The sequence below is a fragment of the Acinonyx jubatus genome, chromosome A3, assembly GCF_027475565.1.
Source record: "Acinonyx jubatus isolate Ajub_Pintada_27869175 chromosome A3, VMU_Ajub_asm_v1.0, whole genome shotgun sequence".
NCBI lineage: Eukaryota > Metazoa > Chordata > Mammalia > Carnivora > Felidae > Acinonyx > Acinonyx jubatus.
The window spans coordinates 1,430,867-1,446,959 of record NC_069388.1 but is presented as its reverse complement, the minus strand read 5'-3'; the positions used below and the strand labels follow the sequence as shown (position 1 = coordinate 1,446,959).

Sequence of the window (16,093 nt, the reverse complement as noted above, 5' to 3'; positions counted from 1 at the left end):
CCGGCCCTGCTGGATGTGGGAGGGGGCTGGGCCACCGCAGGCCGGCGGAGCTGCCAAGAGCACCCCTGGGACTCAGGGGGAGCCACACCCACGGGACGCACGGCAAAACCAGCAGAAGGAAGATCTGGTGGAGGAGTCCCGGGGGGCCGTGTAGAAGCTTCCAGAACGCCTTCCCCTGAGGGCGAGGTACACTGCCGCCCAGGAGGCCGGGAAGGGGTTCCCTCCCTGGCTGTTGGGTTGAGGCCAGGGCGCGGCCGAGCCCCGCAGCCCAGCTGTGCTGGGACCCCGCCAGCCAGCGGAAGGGCAGGTGTGTCGCGGGGAGCGCTGGAGGCGGGTCGGGCGCACCCCCCAGGGGGGACGGCCCCAGCCCAGCTCAGTGGGGGGTGTGGCCACGACGTCCGGCTTCTCGAGACAAGCCGGAGTCCTGGAACTTACCACGGAATGTCCCGGGTCAAAAATTTACAAGGCGTTTCCTAAACGTTTGTCCCAAGCCACCGCCCGAGCCCGCGCTCCTGCCGGCCGGGGGGGGGGGGGGGGGGGGGGGGGGGCTGCCAGGCCCCACCCCCGCGTGGGGGCCGCGGGGTCTGAGCGCCTGGCCCTCGCCCCTCCCTTCCAGGTTCCTCTACGACTTTTACCACTATTTCTACATGCTGACCAACGCCCTCTTCTACATCAGCTCCGCCATCAACCCCATCCTGTACAACCTGGTCTCCGCCAACTTCCGCCAGGCCTTCCTGTCCACCCTGGCCTGCCTCTGTCCCCTGTGGGGGCGCAGGAGGAAGAGGCCAGCCTTCTCCAGGAGGACCAACAGTGTGTCCAGCAACCACACGTTCTCCAGCAACGTCACCCGGGAAACACTGTACTAGGCGGGTGGGGCCCCGCCGCTCGGCAGCCCCCCCCACCCCCACCCCTGGGGCGGCGGAGGGGTCCGGCGAGGCCCGGGGCCCCACTTCTTTCAGCTTCTCCCCCAGCCCGCCCCACCCCTCCCTCCTCTCCTCTTTGAACGCCACGGAGAGATTGTTCCTCTCCCGGATCCAGAAAGGGCCTTTAATGAGGACAAATTAGTGCTGGGTGAAAGGCAGACTTCTTTGTTCCCAGACGGCTGTGTGTTGAGGGTGGACAGAAATGAAAGGCAGGGTCGGGCCAGGCGGGCGTTGGGGGCGGCAGTGCCTCTGGGGGGGTGGGGGGGTGGGAAGAGGCCGGCCGAGGTCCTGGCGCCCCAGGGGAGCGAGGAGAGGACCCCTACCCTCCTCTGGTACAGCAGGCAGCCAGACGGCCCCCCTCCAAGGGCGACTCCCGGGAAGCTTCCCTGTGTCCCCACAGACCACCCGGGGGTCGGGGTGCCGGGCATCGGCCGGACCCGGGCCTCCCCCTCCTCTCCCGCCTCCTCGCCAAAGCAGCGGGCTCCACAGGGATGCCAGCTGCTGGGGGGCTGCCCTGGAAGTCCTCTTGGCTTGGCGGAGTCTTGTCTCCACACCCCCCGCCCCAGGCCAGGCCAGGGACGTCCCCGCGGGCTCTTGTCCGCTGTGCGGGTCAGCTCCCGCTGCCCAGCTCTGAGCTGCTTCGGGGTCAGCTCCCTGGAGTGGAGGGCAGCTGGCCGGGTCCCAGAGAGACGCCAGTTCTGGGGACTCGGCCACAGGTGAGGACGGGGAGTCGTGAGTACAGCCAGACCGCCGGCCAGCGTCATCCGTCACAGCCAGCCGGCAGCAGCCCCGGCTCCGGGGACCCAGAGGGGCAGGCGCCTCCTTGGTCTGGAAGAGCCGGTCTCCAGGCAGGGTGGCCTGGTCCCGGCCTTGGCCCTAGAAGGTCCCCCGAGCCAAAGGAGACAGTGGCAGAAGGGCCTGGAAAGAGAGGTACGGGCTTTTTAAAAGCCCAGGTTCTCCCTGGGCTCAGGAGCATATTTGGCCTGAAGGGAGACCGTCGGGCCGGCCGACGGCTGGGAACAGCCCTGACTCGGGACTCAGGAGGCCTGGTCCCTGTCCTGGGTGACCAGGGCTCGATGTCCCACCCACGAAAATGACAAGGTGGATGGGAGGATGTCGATGGGTGCCCCACTACGAACCGTGTCCTGCTTAAACCCCACGGGGTCCTTCTCCGTTCACCAGGGACAGCTCCAGGGGGGCAGGGGGAGGAGGTCAGCCCACAGCCAGCCCCGTGACCCAGGGGCCACCCACGCAGGGGCCAAGGCCAGCCCAGACCTGGCACACAGCGTCTGCTCTGGGCGGGTGAGCAGGGCGGCTGGGCCCTGGCGGTGGGCATCAGGACAAGGGCCTGGACCCTCGCTGGCGCTCCGCGCCTCGGGCACGGGTCCTCGCGCCCGGGCTCAGCCGCCTGACAAATGGGTGGGGCCGTTCCTCCCTCTCGCCGGGACTCACGCGACCGTCTCGGCGGGTCCAGCCCAGGATGGACAGAAGGGACGGTTCCCCGGGGTGGGGGCGGAGTCAACGCAGGTGGGCCCCCCCCCCACCACCACCCCGCAGCCTCCGAGTCGCAGCGGGGGCGGGGTCCGTGCGCAGCCCCAAGTCTGTCCGACTCTCATGGGCCCCGCCTTCCCGTGTGCGCACTTCGTGCAGGTAGAGACGCAGCCGCGCAGCCAGGCCCCCCTCCCCGTGCCGTCCAGCCCCGTGGAGTCAGCTCCTGGCCACGTCACACTGGAGCTCCCGAAGCTGGTCTCAGAGAACAGTGTCCGGTGTGACTGGTCAGCAGTGATGCAAAACCCCGCCGACGGCTCAAGCGCCCCCCACCCCGCCCCCGCCCCCGTGATGTAATCGGCAAGAACAAAGCCCCCGAGCCTCTCAATAAAGGAGACCGTGGCCCCCGTGGCTGGGACTCTTATGTCCAGGGGCCTGTGGGCCCACATCTGTTCATCCCCTCATTCGTTTGTTCACCGGGCGTTTCCTGACTCGGGGGACAACCCTCCACTGGGGCCCTCTGACCAAAACCGTGTGGGCTCTGGTGGTGTCTCCCAAAGGCTGGGGGCACTGGGGGCCGGGATCCCCCAGCTCGGGTCCTGCTGCCACCAGAGCAAGGAACAGCAGCAGGAGGAGCTTGCGCAGAAGACCCCATAAGCCACGGGGCTGCCTTGAGGCCTGGAGTCGGGGAGACCTGGGTCCACCTGGGGGTGCGGCCAGCACGCTGCCCTCCGTGTGTCCGTTTTCCTCGTCCGCGGGCTGAGCACAGAGGCGGCCTCGTGACAGGGGTGCAGGGTCAGTGAGTGTCAGACTCGGGTCTCCGCGGCCCCTGGGGCCGGCCTAGAAAACGGGGAAGCCAGTGAGCTTCTCCCCAGGGGTCGGCAGGTGAGGGACGCCTGGGGATGGGGACAAGCACTGACCCTGACCTCTGGCACAGCCGACCCCTCGTCGTCTTTCGGCTTCTCCTGCTACACCTTCGTCCCTCATGGGCAGCGTCCCCGAGGTGTCCAGCCTGGGGGCGGGAGGGACAGCGTCTTTCCCGGCTGCAGGGAAACACCACAAGCCCATAGATGCCAGCCTCCCAGGCCCCAGCCTGCCCCGTGTGCTTGAGCGGAAGCTCCTGGAAAGGTGGGGGCGCGGGGAGGGGGACCTGCCCCTTCAACAGCCTGTGCAGAAGCGCCAGAATCCGGGCCACGTGCCCTCCCTGCAGTCCTTTGTTCACCTGCTGCCTCCAGCTGACTCGCGGCTCCCTTCTGATTGGCACAGGGGTGAGGGGTGAGGCTCCAAACACTCCCTTGCCTCTCCTCATGAGTGTCCCACCCTCCCGGCAGGGATGGCTCAGGACACCCCTTCACTCCCAGATGTGAGAGACTCACTGGCAAGCTCCAATAGGTGCACTGACATTTTACGAGAATATCCAAAGGAATAAAACTCTAATGGTGGAATTTCAGGCCAGTCAAGGAGACAAAACTTTGGGGTCAGTGGGAAGGCAGTCTGGAACCCTAACCACACTTCAGTGCCACTGCCCTGGGAGGCCAGCGCTCTGGACAAGCCCCTCCTGCAAGTTCCTGAGCCTGGATCCCTATTCCAGCACATGCATAGGGAGGAATCCTCCCTCCAGGTTCTACTAGAGGCATCTCTGGTCGCACCGCCAGGCAATGGGAGGAGGGCTTGGGAGAGAATTCCATACATTTTAAAATACCCTTGAAGGAAGGAGGAAAAAAACCACAGGCCCAGGCCTGCTCCTGGATCCCGAGTGCAGGGAAAGCTCCCGGCCCCGCCCTCCCCCTCCTGCTGCCCGTGACGACGATTTGAATCCCGGTTTGAATTTGAATCCATGTCAGAACTCCATGGAAACCACGTCCAGGCTGAACGTCTAAAAGAAATGGCCGTGTGGAGACACGAGGACAAGGGGAGGCCAGCCCCAACGCATGCACGCTCATGTACACACACGTGCAAGCACACACACGCGAGGGCACCGGCCCCTGGCCCCACGGGGGCTCCTCCTGCAGCTCAGAGAGGTCACCGGTCTCAGCCCAGCTCAGGAGGCACAGACCACTGGCCGCCTGGGCCTCCGGGCCCCTACCTTCCCCGCCCCCTTGGGGATGAAGAGATATGGGGGGGGGGCTTGTCCTGCTCTCTGTAGCCCCCCAGGGCATGGCCAGCCATGGCCAGGGCCAGAGCCTCCACTCAGCCCCTGCCCACCCTGGTGGGGCCCCTCGGGGAGCTGCGGTGGGACAGGGCCCGGGCCTCACTCTCCCTGCTGGCTCAGGGTTGGGGGGGGCCGGTGGAGTCTGGTGCTCATCCCCCCGCAGGGTTCTTGCCCTCTTGTTCCCGGTGGGTGTTGAACCAGAGACCCTGGGGCTGTCACTTGTGATGGAATGACAAATTCAAACTCCAGCTGCTGGATTTGAGAGCCATTCGGCCAGCCAGCCCTCTGCCGTAATTCGCTCATCTTTGCCCACGGACGCTGGGACTTATCACCCAGAAAATCGATGGGCACCTGGGGGCTCAGTCAGTTAAGCATCGACTTCGGCTCAGGTCATGATCTCACGGTTCATGGGTTTGAGCCCCGCGTCGGGCTCTGTGCTGACAGCTCGGAGCCTGGAGCCTGCATCAGATTCTCTGTTTCCGTCTCTCTCTCTGCCCCTCCCCTGCTCATGCTCTGTCTCTCTCAAAAATGAACATTAAAGAAAATCTAATGAACGAATAAGCAAACGTCCGCCTTCCTCACCAGGTGTGGGGGCAGGACCCCTGCGGAGAGGAGACAGGGGCCAGGGGCAGGAACTTCACAGACACACAAGGTGGACCCCCAGAATGACAGACCTCCCAGATCTGTGCCACCCCCACCCCCGCACGGCTCAGCAAACCCCCGCTGAGCAGAAGGGGGAGCAGACGGAAACACACACACACACACACACACACACACACACGGCAGGCCTGGAGCCAGGTGAACGCACCCAGGACGGTCTGTGAGCCTTCCTGTGACGACACGATCCTGCAGCGTTTGATGGGGGGGTACCCACCGGGGAGGCAGGTGTGGGTGCTCCTCAGAACGAGCGCTCAGGGTGGGGCATGAGGGCACAAGTCCCCCACCCCCGGTGTCCCCTCGGGGAGCCCAGGGGCCCCTGCAAGCTGGCTGGAGACCTGAGGCGCTCCCGGGCTCCCCGGGCTCTCGGGAAGCAAGACTTTCCCCAGGGCTCTGCCTCCTGTTGTCCAGTCTGAACAAGCCTCCGGAAGGGCCGTCTGGCTTGCGGCCTCGTGCCAGCCGAGCCCAGCAGCTTCAGGGCTCAGCGCTCCGCTCGTCTGCCTCCCGAGACCCACAGATACTCTACACCGGGGGCCCGGACACCCCAAGCAGGGGGCTGGGACGGAGGTGCCGGGGCTCCGCCTGCCTTCGCCATCCCCCTCCCGGCTTCTGAGAGTGGACGATCGGTCCCCACCACAGTCTGGGCCACACGGTCTGTGCACTTCTAACCGCTAGAGCCAACGCCTCCCGCAGAGCTGGTGGAGCACACCCCTACCAGTGCCGAGTGTCGGAATGAAACCCTTCAGGTCCTTCGAAAGAAGGTTCTGGCTGAATATTCCATGACATTCTCTCCCTGCCACATTAGTCACCGGGAGTTCGGAGGGAAACGTCAGCCTCATCGATCCTTCAGGATGAGCGGTTTCCTGTGATCTGAGCAGTCCCGACGCTCAGGGCCACGGCTCGGAGGGCTCGTGGCCACTGCTGGAGTGCTGCGGCCACTGGCTTCTCCGCTCGGGGGTTTCCGGTGGGCAGATCTGCTTTGGGAACGAAAGGGGGTCCGATTGAGCGTGTGGCGTATTTGCAGGGGTGAGGGGAACGGCGGCCCCAACCAAAGCATTCGGGCTCCCCTGGGAATGATCCTCTGCCTTGCCCCTTCCAAGCGCCCCCCGCCCCCGTGCCTCCCAGGCAGTGATTCACTTTCTCGGACCCTACAGGCTCCCCAGGAGGGGCCTTGGGAGACCTCGCGGCTCCCCTCTGAGCGTTCGTGCCTCGTCTACACGGGATGTGCCCGCTCTAAAATGCAAACCGCGGGCCGAATCCTGAACCGCTGGAGTCGCCAGAGACCTGGCGCCCCAAGGGCAGCAGTGGGCATCGCGGGAGCCCCCGGCTGGCGCCCCGGCCCGCGCCCGCCTTCCAGCTGGGCAGACGACTCCCGTGGTGTTGTCCCGTCACTTCGCTGCTTGGGTGACAAAGAGCTTCTTGCCAGGCGCCGCCCCACACGCCCACCTGTCTGCCTCTTTACCGTCCGCGGAGCGTGGGCTCGGGCTCTTGTCGGGACAAGACTCGGCACGAGCGAGCGGAACCGGGGAGAGAGGCCCGAGGTGTGGAAGACGCTCCTGGATCGGGCCGCAGCCTCCCCGCCTGCCTGGCTGGCCGTGTGCGCGCTGACTTTCAGGATGCAAAGCCTTTCCCCTTCGGTAGAAGGTGGTCCACTCTCCGAGGGAAAATTTGAAAGGAGTATACGGTACCGAGTGAAGTCCCCGCTTAGTCCCCCCGGGGGGTGGCCGCCGCTGGCAGGGGGGAGCGCGCTGCCCCGCGCTGTGGCAGGGCCGGCGGTGGCGAGACACAGACACCAGCCCCCGGACGCGTGCACGCGCTCGCTCTCATGCACGCGCACGCGCACACGCGCGGCGCACCCACGCCGGCCGAACCGTGCTCGGCCCTTCCTGCGCACACTTGCACGCGAAGTTAAAATAAATCTTTGACATTCAGATGTTCCTGAAGGTAAAACGGGCTGTCTTGTGCAGAAGTGAGGTCCCTGTCCCCAGAGCGCCCAAGCAGAGGACTTGCTGTGTCTCCACAGGCCTCGGCTGACCCTGTGGGAGCTCAGGCGTCAGAACGGCCCTGCAGGTGTCCTGGGGGGTGGGACGGGGGGCTGGGCCTGCATACCCACCCTTCCTCGTGCAGCCACCTCTGAGGCAGTGCAGGTGAGGCCAGTGACCATCAGGGAAGGCACAGGCACAGTGAGGAGGGGACAGTGGGGGGGGGGGGCAGCAGAAGGGGGCCGGGACAGCAGAGAAGGGACACGAAAACCCGTGCTATGCTCAGTCAGTTGTGGGACCTCGCAGTGGTCACTAAGCAGGAAGGGGACAGTTCCTTTTACTGATGAGGGTGTGGGTCTGAGAGGGAGACCTTGTGGGACCCCTCAGGGCCAGCAGCAAAGCAGAGGACGCTCTGGTCCCCCAACACCAGCCCAAGGACTGGGCTTCCTTCCCCTAGGGACCCTCCCCAGCCCCCACTCCAGCCGCACTCAGCCAGGGGTCTCTTTACTGTCCTTTCTCCTTCCCACGGTCCTTCTCCTCGATGGCCAACAAGCACACAGCTTATGGCCTCTCTGGCCCCAAGTCATCTGAGGACCTGATGGAGACATGAAAACCCCATTTCAAATCATCTGTGTCACTTTGGGTGACTCAGCGGCACCCAAGAAAATATCAAATTCCCACCCAAACCCCGGCCTCCCGGGGTCCTCCAGGGACTCCTGCCCAGACTGGGCCACCCATGGGGGATAGAACCTCAGGCTCAGCAAGGAAGCAGAGTCCCCTCCCCCAGGCAGGCTGGTGGCTCTAATCCAGGGAGGCTGCTTGGAGGAGGCAGTGGAGGGGGCAGCCTGGGCCGTGCTCCCCCGGCGTCCACGTGGAGATTCCCATGGATGGATTTACCAGAGCCCCCCTTGGCTGCCGGCCCAGGCTGTGTGGGGACACTGCGTTGAGCAGCGTGGGCCGTGGGGCTCCCATGGGGGGGGGCGGATGGGAGCCCGGAAAACAGAAAGGAGGTGGTTGGGGTGAGCAGTCAGGAGCAGACAGAGAGGGTGGCTGGGAGGGGCACGCTCCCCCGGTGGGGACAGTGACCCGCTATCGCGGGAAGGACAGCCGAGGGCAGCAGGGGGGACAGGTGGGCAGGGCGGCACCGTGCGGCTGTGGGGCTCATGTTGAGCTTCCTGGGGACGTGTGGTGGGCTCATTACGGCCCCCCAGGAGCGGGCCCCCCACCGCGGGAGCTGGCCCAGCCCTGCAGATGGGGCCCTGGCGTCTGACGGGGTGTCGGCCCCACTGGCCCTGTCTCTCCACATCAGTCACTTCTCTTGGGCCCAAATTACTCTAATCATGTTCCCCCTCGGCAGGCAGGCTCCTCTGAGCGTCCCTGTCATTCGTTTACATTAGAAAGTGACACTTCAGTGGGGCACGGGGAGGGAGAGGCTCTGACCAGCACGGCCACACCCGGCCTCCCCAGCACAGCAGAGCCCTGCTCCCGCTCCCGGCTACGGCCCTGCCGTCCCGTGAGGTGGACCCACCCTGGTCTGACCTCGGGGCCCCTGAGGGCAGGCCCCTTGGGCCCCGGGCACCGCGGGCTCCCCCACACCCGCTGCGGTCCCCCTGCGGCCCCCACCTGCCCCCTTAGCCCAGTCTGGGCTTCTTTGTTTCCACCACCCAGCACACTTAGTGAGCGCCTACTGTATGTACCAAGCCAGGCAAGGAGCAGAAAGTCAGGGGTCTGTGGTGGGAGGCCTTGGCAGCCCAGAACACCAGGCTGTGCCTGTTTGCCGTCCCCGTGTCAGGGCTCCAGGAGGGAGCTGGCAAGTCTTGTGTGGACCGGCCCCCTCTGAGGCTCCCCACGGCCCCAGGACACTTGCCCCTCCTCAGTGTCCAGTTTACAGAGGGGGAGGGGCCGAGAGGGAGCCCTAGGCAGTCTGTCGCCCCATCCCCTGCTGCCGTGGGATCCAGCCTGGGTGGAGGTGGGCGGGAAATGAACTTTAAGGGCCTCTTTCCGCCCTGGGTCTTGACCCCTCGCCCCCTACTCCACCCCCAACCTGGCCTCACCCAATCGGAGCACTAAGAAGCTTGAGATTCTTGCACGATGAGGTGTCTGTGATCAGGAGGTCTCTGTCCCTCACAACGGTGACCATGAACGTCCCTGAATCCTGGCGGGGGGGGGGGGGGTGGGGTGGTTCCTAGCTGGGCCTAGGATGCCCTGTCCCTGCTGCTCCCCATCTCCCATCCCCTCCTCCTCAGAGGGCGCTCTCTGCCCCCCCCCCACCGCCGCACTGCCCCATAAGCATGTGCTAGCTTTTGGCCCCCCCATCCGGCCACCAACCGTGGGCATAGTGACAACAGCAGCATTTGTCCCGCGGGACCTCTGTGCGTACCAACCGCCTGCAATTTTGTGCTTGCCGCCCCCCAAGAAGGAGCCGTTAGCACAGCGGCATCACGGGGCCACTGAGGCTCCCGGGTGCCGGGCAGTCTGCACGGGACCCTGTGCCACCGGCACCCGCCGCCCGCCGGCCCCCGTGCTCAGCCCCAGCTCCTCCCCCCAGGTCCTCCGTGCTGCAGGCTCCACACGTAGAAACTGAGAAATCCCCCCCCCCCCCCCAGTGCTAACAGGAGAGACTCCCTCCGTTTCCTTCCAGCGTCGACTAGAAAACTGGGAGTTGCAAATTCTCTCTCAAAGGAGGTGTGCATTCCTTTGAGAGGTATATAAATCTTTCTAAAAGCTAAATAAACCTCCCTCCAGCTTACAACCCAGGACTGTCTTTCTCAAGGACCTGGAAGCCGTCTCTCTGAAATTAATCCCCAGGGAAGGGAGCACCCCTTGCCCCAGCCCCCGAGAGGCAGGAGCCCGGCGTCCGTGGGTGCCTCACACCCAAACTCTGTCCTGTTGTGAGGGTGCGGGAGTTTATTTTTCCTCCGATAAAGCCGGCGAGCTAACACAGATGGTCACCGCAGTTAGAGGTGGAGGGGGACGGGCCGTACGTGACGGCAGGTGCTGTCAGGCCCTACCTGAGAAGTGTCTACGCGAGCTGAAGAACGTGGTGATGGGGGTGTTTCCTCGGCTCCGGAAAAGGGTGCATTTTCTTCTGTCTTTGGCAGCCCTTGGCGGATGGCCCGTGACGCAAGCTGCACACTCATTTGATAATAAAACTGTTCTCTTTCTCTTCCACCTTCGTGGAGAGGTGTGCCCGGCTAGCAGATTGTGTTTCTGGTTGTATTTCGCCAACATGCCGTGAGTGACACCGGCTCCGCGTGCCTGGCGCCCGGTCCCTCCCCACGGTCCCTGGCCGGTTTCCGGTTGAAGCTACTGAGTGGTTGATTCTCGACTTCCTCCCACACCCGCGGACGCGGCATCTTCTCAGCGAAGAGCCCACGTGCCCCTGGGGGGGGGAGTGATATGTGCTGCACCCCAAGATGCGGACGCCCCCAAAATTAACGGGGAGCCCGGCACAGCCCCCCCCTGCCCCAGGCACGCTCCAGCACACCTCCCCAGGCGGCAGGAGAGGCGAGCCGGCACGTAATGGCTTTTCACGCACCCAGAAAGCCACGCCATGCGGAACCGGAGGGACGGTGACGATGGCCTCACGGCTGGCCGCCCCGAACACCAGGCTGAGTTCCCGTTCTTCAAAGGCAAGTGGCTGTAGGTGACTTTAAATGACTTTCCGTTATGACGTGCCAGGGAGCCCAGCGTAGCTTCCCAATCGGTGGGTCTGCGTGTGAGCCCTAACCCGTACTGACGGCACCAAAGAGGGGCAGAGCTGGTGCGGAGAGATGCCCTTGCTGCCCCTCGGGGCCTCCCCCAAAGGGCCCCGGGGCGGGGGCGCCGCTGCTCTGTGGGCGGGATAAGCCAGGAGCACGGGAACTCGGGCCAGCGGGTCCCCCTTCTGTCAGCACGCGGTCCTCCGCCTCCACCCGCAGCAGCGGGCCCTCTGTCATCACCCCGCAGACGTGCTCATTCTGGGGACGGCTGCTTGGTGCCTGTGGGAGGCGGCACGTCCACTCCCCTACCTCCAGAACCTGTGAGCGTGTGTCCGCGGCATGTGGCAGGGCGCGGGACTTTGCAGATGTGTTTAAGGCCGTAAACGTCAAGGTGGGGAGACTATCCTGGATTTCCAGGGAGGCCCCAAATAGTCACACGACCTTTTAAAAGCAGAGTGGTTTCTGCTTTCCGCTCTCTCGGGCATTTCCAGAGGCAGGCTGGGAAGTCATAGAGGCTCGTGTGTGGGAAAGACCCAGCCGCTTTTGCTGGCTCCCAAGATGGAAACAGAGGCCCCCAGCCAGCGATGCTGGGGGCAACCCCCGACCACGGCCAGCGAGGAAAGGACACTCGGCCCTACAGCCGCCAGGACCTGGACCCTGAGCACAGCCTGGACGAGCAGGCAGCGCCTTCTTCCCGGAACCTCCGGGGACAAGCCCAGCTGGGGACACCGCAGCTTCAGCACGTGGGACCCCGAGCGGAGGGCCCGGCCGGGCCCACAGAACACGGGGTGCGAGTGGGTGCTACCGGACGATGTGCTGAGGCAGGAAAGCGTGGAGTGCCCTGCCGTGCGGCTTTGCAGTACGTCCTTAGTGCCCTGGCCGTCCAGATGCAAGTTATTGTCAGTCTTTCGCTTTGTCCCAGCACGTCTGTCTGTGTGCACGTGTGGCAGAGGGTAGCCCTGCTCAGGGATCCTGAGTCAAGCACGCCCCGCCCCGGCCGGGCACAGAGGCTGTGTCTGCACGCAGTCCTCTCCCTTGGTGCTGCAGGACCTGGCTCGGCCAGGAATGCCCAGGGCCCTCCCGGCAGGCGCGCTCCAGTCCCGGGAGTTCTGCAGCCGTCACCAGCCTGGTCCTGAGCAACTACATCCTGGACCTGAGTTGCGGGCCGTGGGTCACATGGGGCAGGGGTCTTGGATCCCTGTCGCCAAGGCACGGACAGGTCTGAGCTCCCAAACCAAAAGGCCTTGCTCTCCATGGCATTCTGAGCACTGCTCTTAGGAAGAAGGCCATAGGGCGAGATGGGCCAGCATAGCGTGGTCACTGGTGAGTGGACAGAGAAGGCACGGGGCAGATATGGGAGGACATGCACTCTAGCCTGGCTGGAGACCCCAGCGGGGGCCCCTGCCTTGCCAGCCCCTTCCTTCTGCTGCTTCATACCGTGGCTGCTGGCTCACCAGTGCCCACCTGTTCTGGTGGCCGCCCCCGTGGAGCCTTCGGCTTCCCTGGAAGGGACCACCGTGACCCCAGGGTCCGGCTCTGACACAGGCTCGGGCCTGGGGTCACCGGAAGGATTGTGTATAGATGAGCTGAACGTCCTGGGTCTTTCTTACTCAAGTCCGGTAGGAAGGGTTTGCTTTGCGGAAAAACACTCCAGGTGATTTCTCATCAACACGGAGGGAGACTCCTCTGGTGAATACGCCAGGTCTCCGAGTCTTGGAACTGAGAGGTTAGGTCAAAAATGTTAAGGAAACCATTCAGTCCAACGTCCTGGCGTGGCCTGTGCCCACCACGCCGTGAGGTTGGATTCCTTCCCTCCTTTGCTCAGGGTCTCCTGGACGCAGCACATGAAGATGCTGGGCTGTCTGATTTAGACAAGGGTATGGCCCCAGACTCCACAGAGGAACAATCCCCAACTCTGCAAGCAGACGGAAGAAAGAGAAGGCTTCAGGAGACGTCAAGCGTTGATTTCTATGGGAAACAGAATTCTCGGTGGCTGAGAGGGTGGTTGGGAAACAACGGCACGCAGAAAAATATTAACATCACTCACCATGCTGCTGCCCTGAGGCAGGCGAGCTGGGTCGTCCTGGACAGTACAGTCCCGACCGGAAGAAATAGCCGCCAGAGGTGCAGAACAGCGACACCGAAGAAGGACCCCACGGGAGTCCTGTATGGCCTCAGGGCAATGGGCCTCCTACTGTTGCTAACACACCTGCCTCAACAAGAAAAGTCTTGTTAGGCTTCTCTTCATTACCAATGTATTATGTTCTCTGATCACCTGTCTCTCTTCTCTCTGGTGTGAGTTGTGTTCACTCCTCGGGGCCTGGTACATAGAGAGCAGGCACCCCGTAAATGTTCATGGGATGGATGATGGGTGGGTGGATGGTGGATGGATGGATGGACAGATGGATGGATGGATGGATGGATGGGGGGATGGATGAATCGCTGGGTGGCTGGGTGGCTGGGTGGATGTGTGAATGGATGGGTGAGTTGATGGGCAGGTGGGTGGGTGGGTGGATGACGGATGGTGGATGGACGAATCGAGGGATGGATGGATGGTGGATGGATGGATGGGTGGATGGATGGATAGATGGATGAATCACTGAGTGGCTGGGTGGTGGGTGGATGTGTGAATGGATGGGTGAGTTGATGGGCAGGTGGGTGGGTGGATGGATGACAGATGGTGGATGGACGAATCGAGGGATGGATGGATGGTGGATGGATGAATGGTGGATGGATGGACGAATGGAGGGATGGATGGTGGATGGACAGATGGACGGATGGATGGATGGTGAATGGATGGACAGATGGATGGATGGATGGGTGGATGGATGGACGGATGGATGGATGGTGGATGGATGGATGAATAGAGGGATGGATGGTGGATGGACAGATGGATGGATGGATGAATGGATGGATGGGGGGATGGATGAATGGAGGGATGGGTGGTGGATGGACACATGGATGGATGGATGGATGGATGGGTGAATGGTGGATGGACGGATGGTGGATGGGTGGTGGATGGACAGATGGATGGACAGATGGATGGATGGATGGATGGATGGTGGATGGGGGGATGGATGAGTCGATGGGTGGCTGGGTGGGTGGGTGGATGTGTGAATGGATGGGTGAGTTGATGGGCAGGTGGGTGGGTGGGTGGATGATGGATGGTGGATGGATAGATGGACGAATGGATGGATGGATGGTGGATGGACAGATGGATGGACAGATAGATGGATGGATGGATGGACAGATGGATGGATGGATGGATGGACAGATGGATGGATGGATGGACGGTGGTGGATGGAGGATGGACAGATGGATGGTGGATGTATGGATGGATGGTGGATGGACGGTGGATGGATGGGTGGCGGATGGATGGTGAAGGAGATGTGCAGCACACTTCAGGAAGAAAACGCTGCTCTTCTCATTGATCATCCTGTCCCTCTATGTGCAGAGAGCCAACCTGAGGAAACTTCCTGCCTGTAGAGCCACACAAGCAGCTAACAGCAAGGTCAGTGCCTGCCAAACTGCCAAGGAGATTTCCATTTGGAAATGAGGCTTCTGCTCAGTTTGGCGGCCGCATCATGGAAATGGATCGAACAGCTGCGCCACGGAGAACGCTGACAGGATCCGGTACTTGAGGGCACACGCACAACCAGACTTCCTGCCGGCAGCCTCAAGTGAGGGTGGGACCGTGATATGGCCACGGAACGTGAGGGTGGAAAATCAGCCACGGGCCGAGCCCCAGACTCCATGCGGTCCGCCATGACAGGGAGCCCCGGACAGGCCCAGCCCAGAGGCTGGAGGTCCGAGCCCTTCCCACCACCCCGTCTGCCTGCTGCTTCTAAATGGTTCCTCCCCCACTTAGAGGCTTCGCACGGGAGGGACCTCCCTCCCACAGGCCACCCAAGTGTGGAGAGACTACGCACCTCGGGACCATGTCGGGCAAGGAACGGGCATGAGCTCAGAGGACAAGCACGTATCCCTCAGCACTTGCGGAAGGAGGGAGTTGCGGGGAAGGGGAGGGGAGGGGAGGGGAGGGGAGGGGTGGGGGAGGAGGTTGGCAGCAGCCCCGGCACCCCAACCCAGGACCAGGTGAGGAAGCAAGCAGCCCGCGCCCAGCTCTGGGCAGCACTGTCCTCACTTCCTCTGGGGAAGCTCCTGAACTAGAAAATGAAGGACACCCCCCCCCCCAACTGAAGCCCAGGGGTGACCATGTGTCTGTCGATGACTTCGTGGGGCCGTGTGATGTGTCAAGGTCCTGTGCTTATAATGTCTCCCTGACACGGAGGAGGGAAAGGGCCCCGTGTCCCACACCGGGAATTTCGGGATTGGGAGGCCCTGCGAGTAACCAAGCGAAGCCCGTGAGGGCAGCGGCCGGGAGTAGGCTACCCCGAATCCTCCCCTCTGGCCCAGACGGAGGCCCAGAGGCCCAGCACGCTGCAGGGGAGGTTATCGGCAATCAAGTTCTGGCCCAGGGACATCCGCCACGCTCAGACCGCGGAGGCTCCATGGGAGAGGCCGGCGCCGAGCCCCGGAGGAAGCACTTTCCAGACTTCCTGTCCACCTGCCCGGCCCCCTAGAGCAAAGCCAGGCCGCTTTACCAAAGCCAGAGGCATCAGCAACGCCGGCGAGGCTCCCCAGGCTGAATTACCGGGAGACGGACCCGGCTCAGGTACCTGGCCGTGGACACGCAGTGCCTTCCCGCAGCTCCGCAGAAAGCAGATTGGCGCGGGGCTCGCGGGGCCTGTGCACCGCAGCTCGCGGCCCCAGGACAACCGCGGGGCTCTGGGAACCAGCTCGCCGGGCAGCGGCGGGCTGGGCCCCGACTGGCATTTCTGGGCTTGGGGTTGAACAGCCTGCTGTTCTGCTCCAGCTCGCAGCCCTCCACCCTGCCTGGAGCTCTGCTGGCTGAGGACAGCTCTTGGCTTTGGCCACCGGCTCTTCAGAGCCACAAGAGGCGCTGGGCTTGGAGCCCCGCTTGCCTCGCTCGCTGCACGGCTGGATTTGTCTCGGGAAGGGCCAGCGTGAGCATGAGCTGGCCCCACTGGCCCCGGGGACCCAGCCAGACCCACCAGCCCCAGCGATTAGCTAACCAGGGGCACTTGGCCCGGGCCCACGTGGGCGCCTTCCAACCCAGGACCCGGTGCACAGACTTCAGGACAGGAAGCCCAGGTGGGAGGGCTCTCA

The 16,093-nt window shown here is 63.6% G+C and overlaps 1 protein-coding gene across 1 annotated transcript in view; it reads left to right on the top strand.

Moving 5' to 3' along the window:
- NTSR1 (neurotensin receptor 1) overlaps positions 1–1,457 on the top strand; it is a 45,621-nt gene extending 44,164 nt beyond the window's left edge. The window contains exon 4 of the mRNA XM_027046618.2: positions 617–1,457. Coding sequence (XP_026902419.1) covers positions 617–866 — 250 coding nt within the window. The 3' untranslated portion in view covers positions 867–1,457. The remainder of the gene's footprint in view (positions 1–616) is intronic.
- The last annotated feature ends 14,636 nt before the right edge of the window (positions 1,458–16,093 follow it).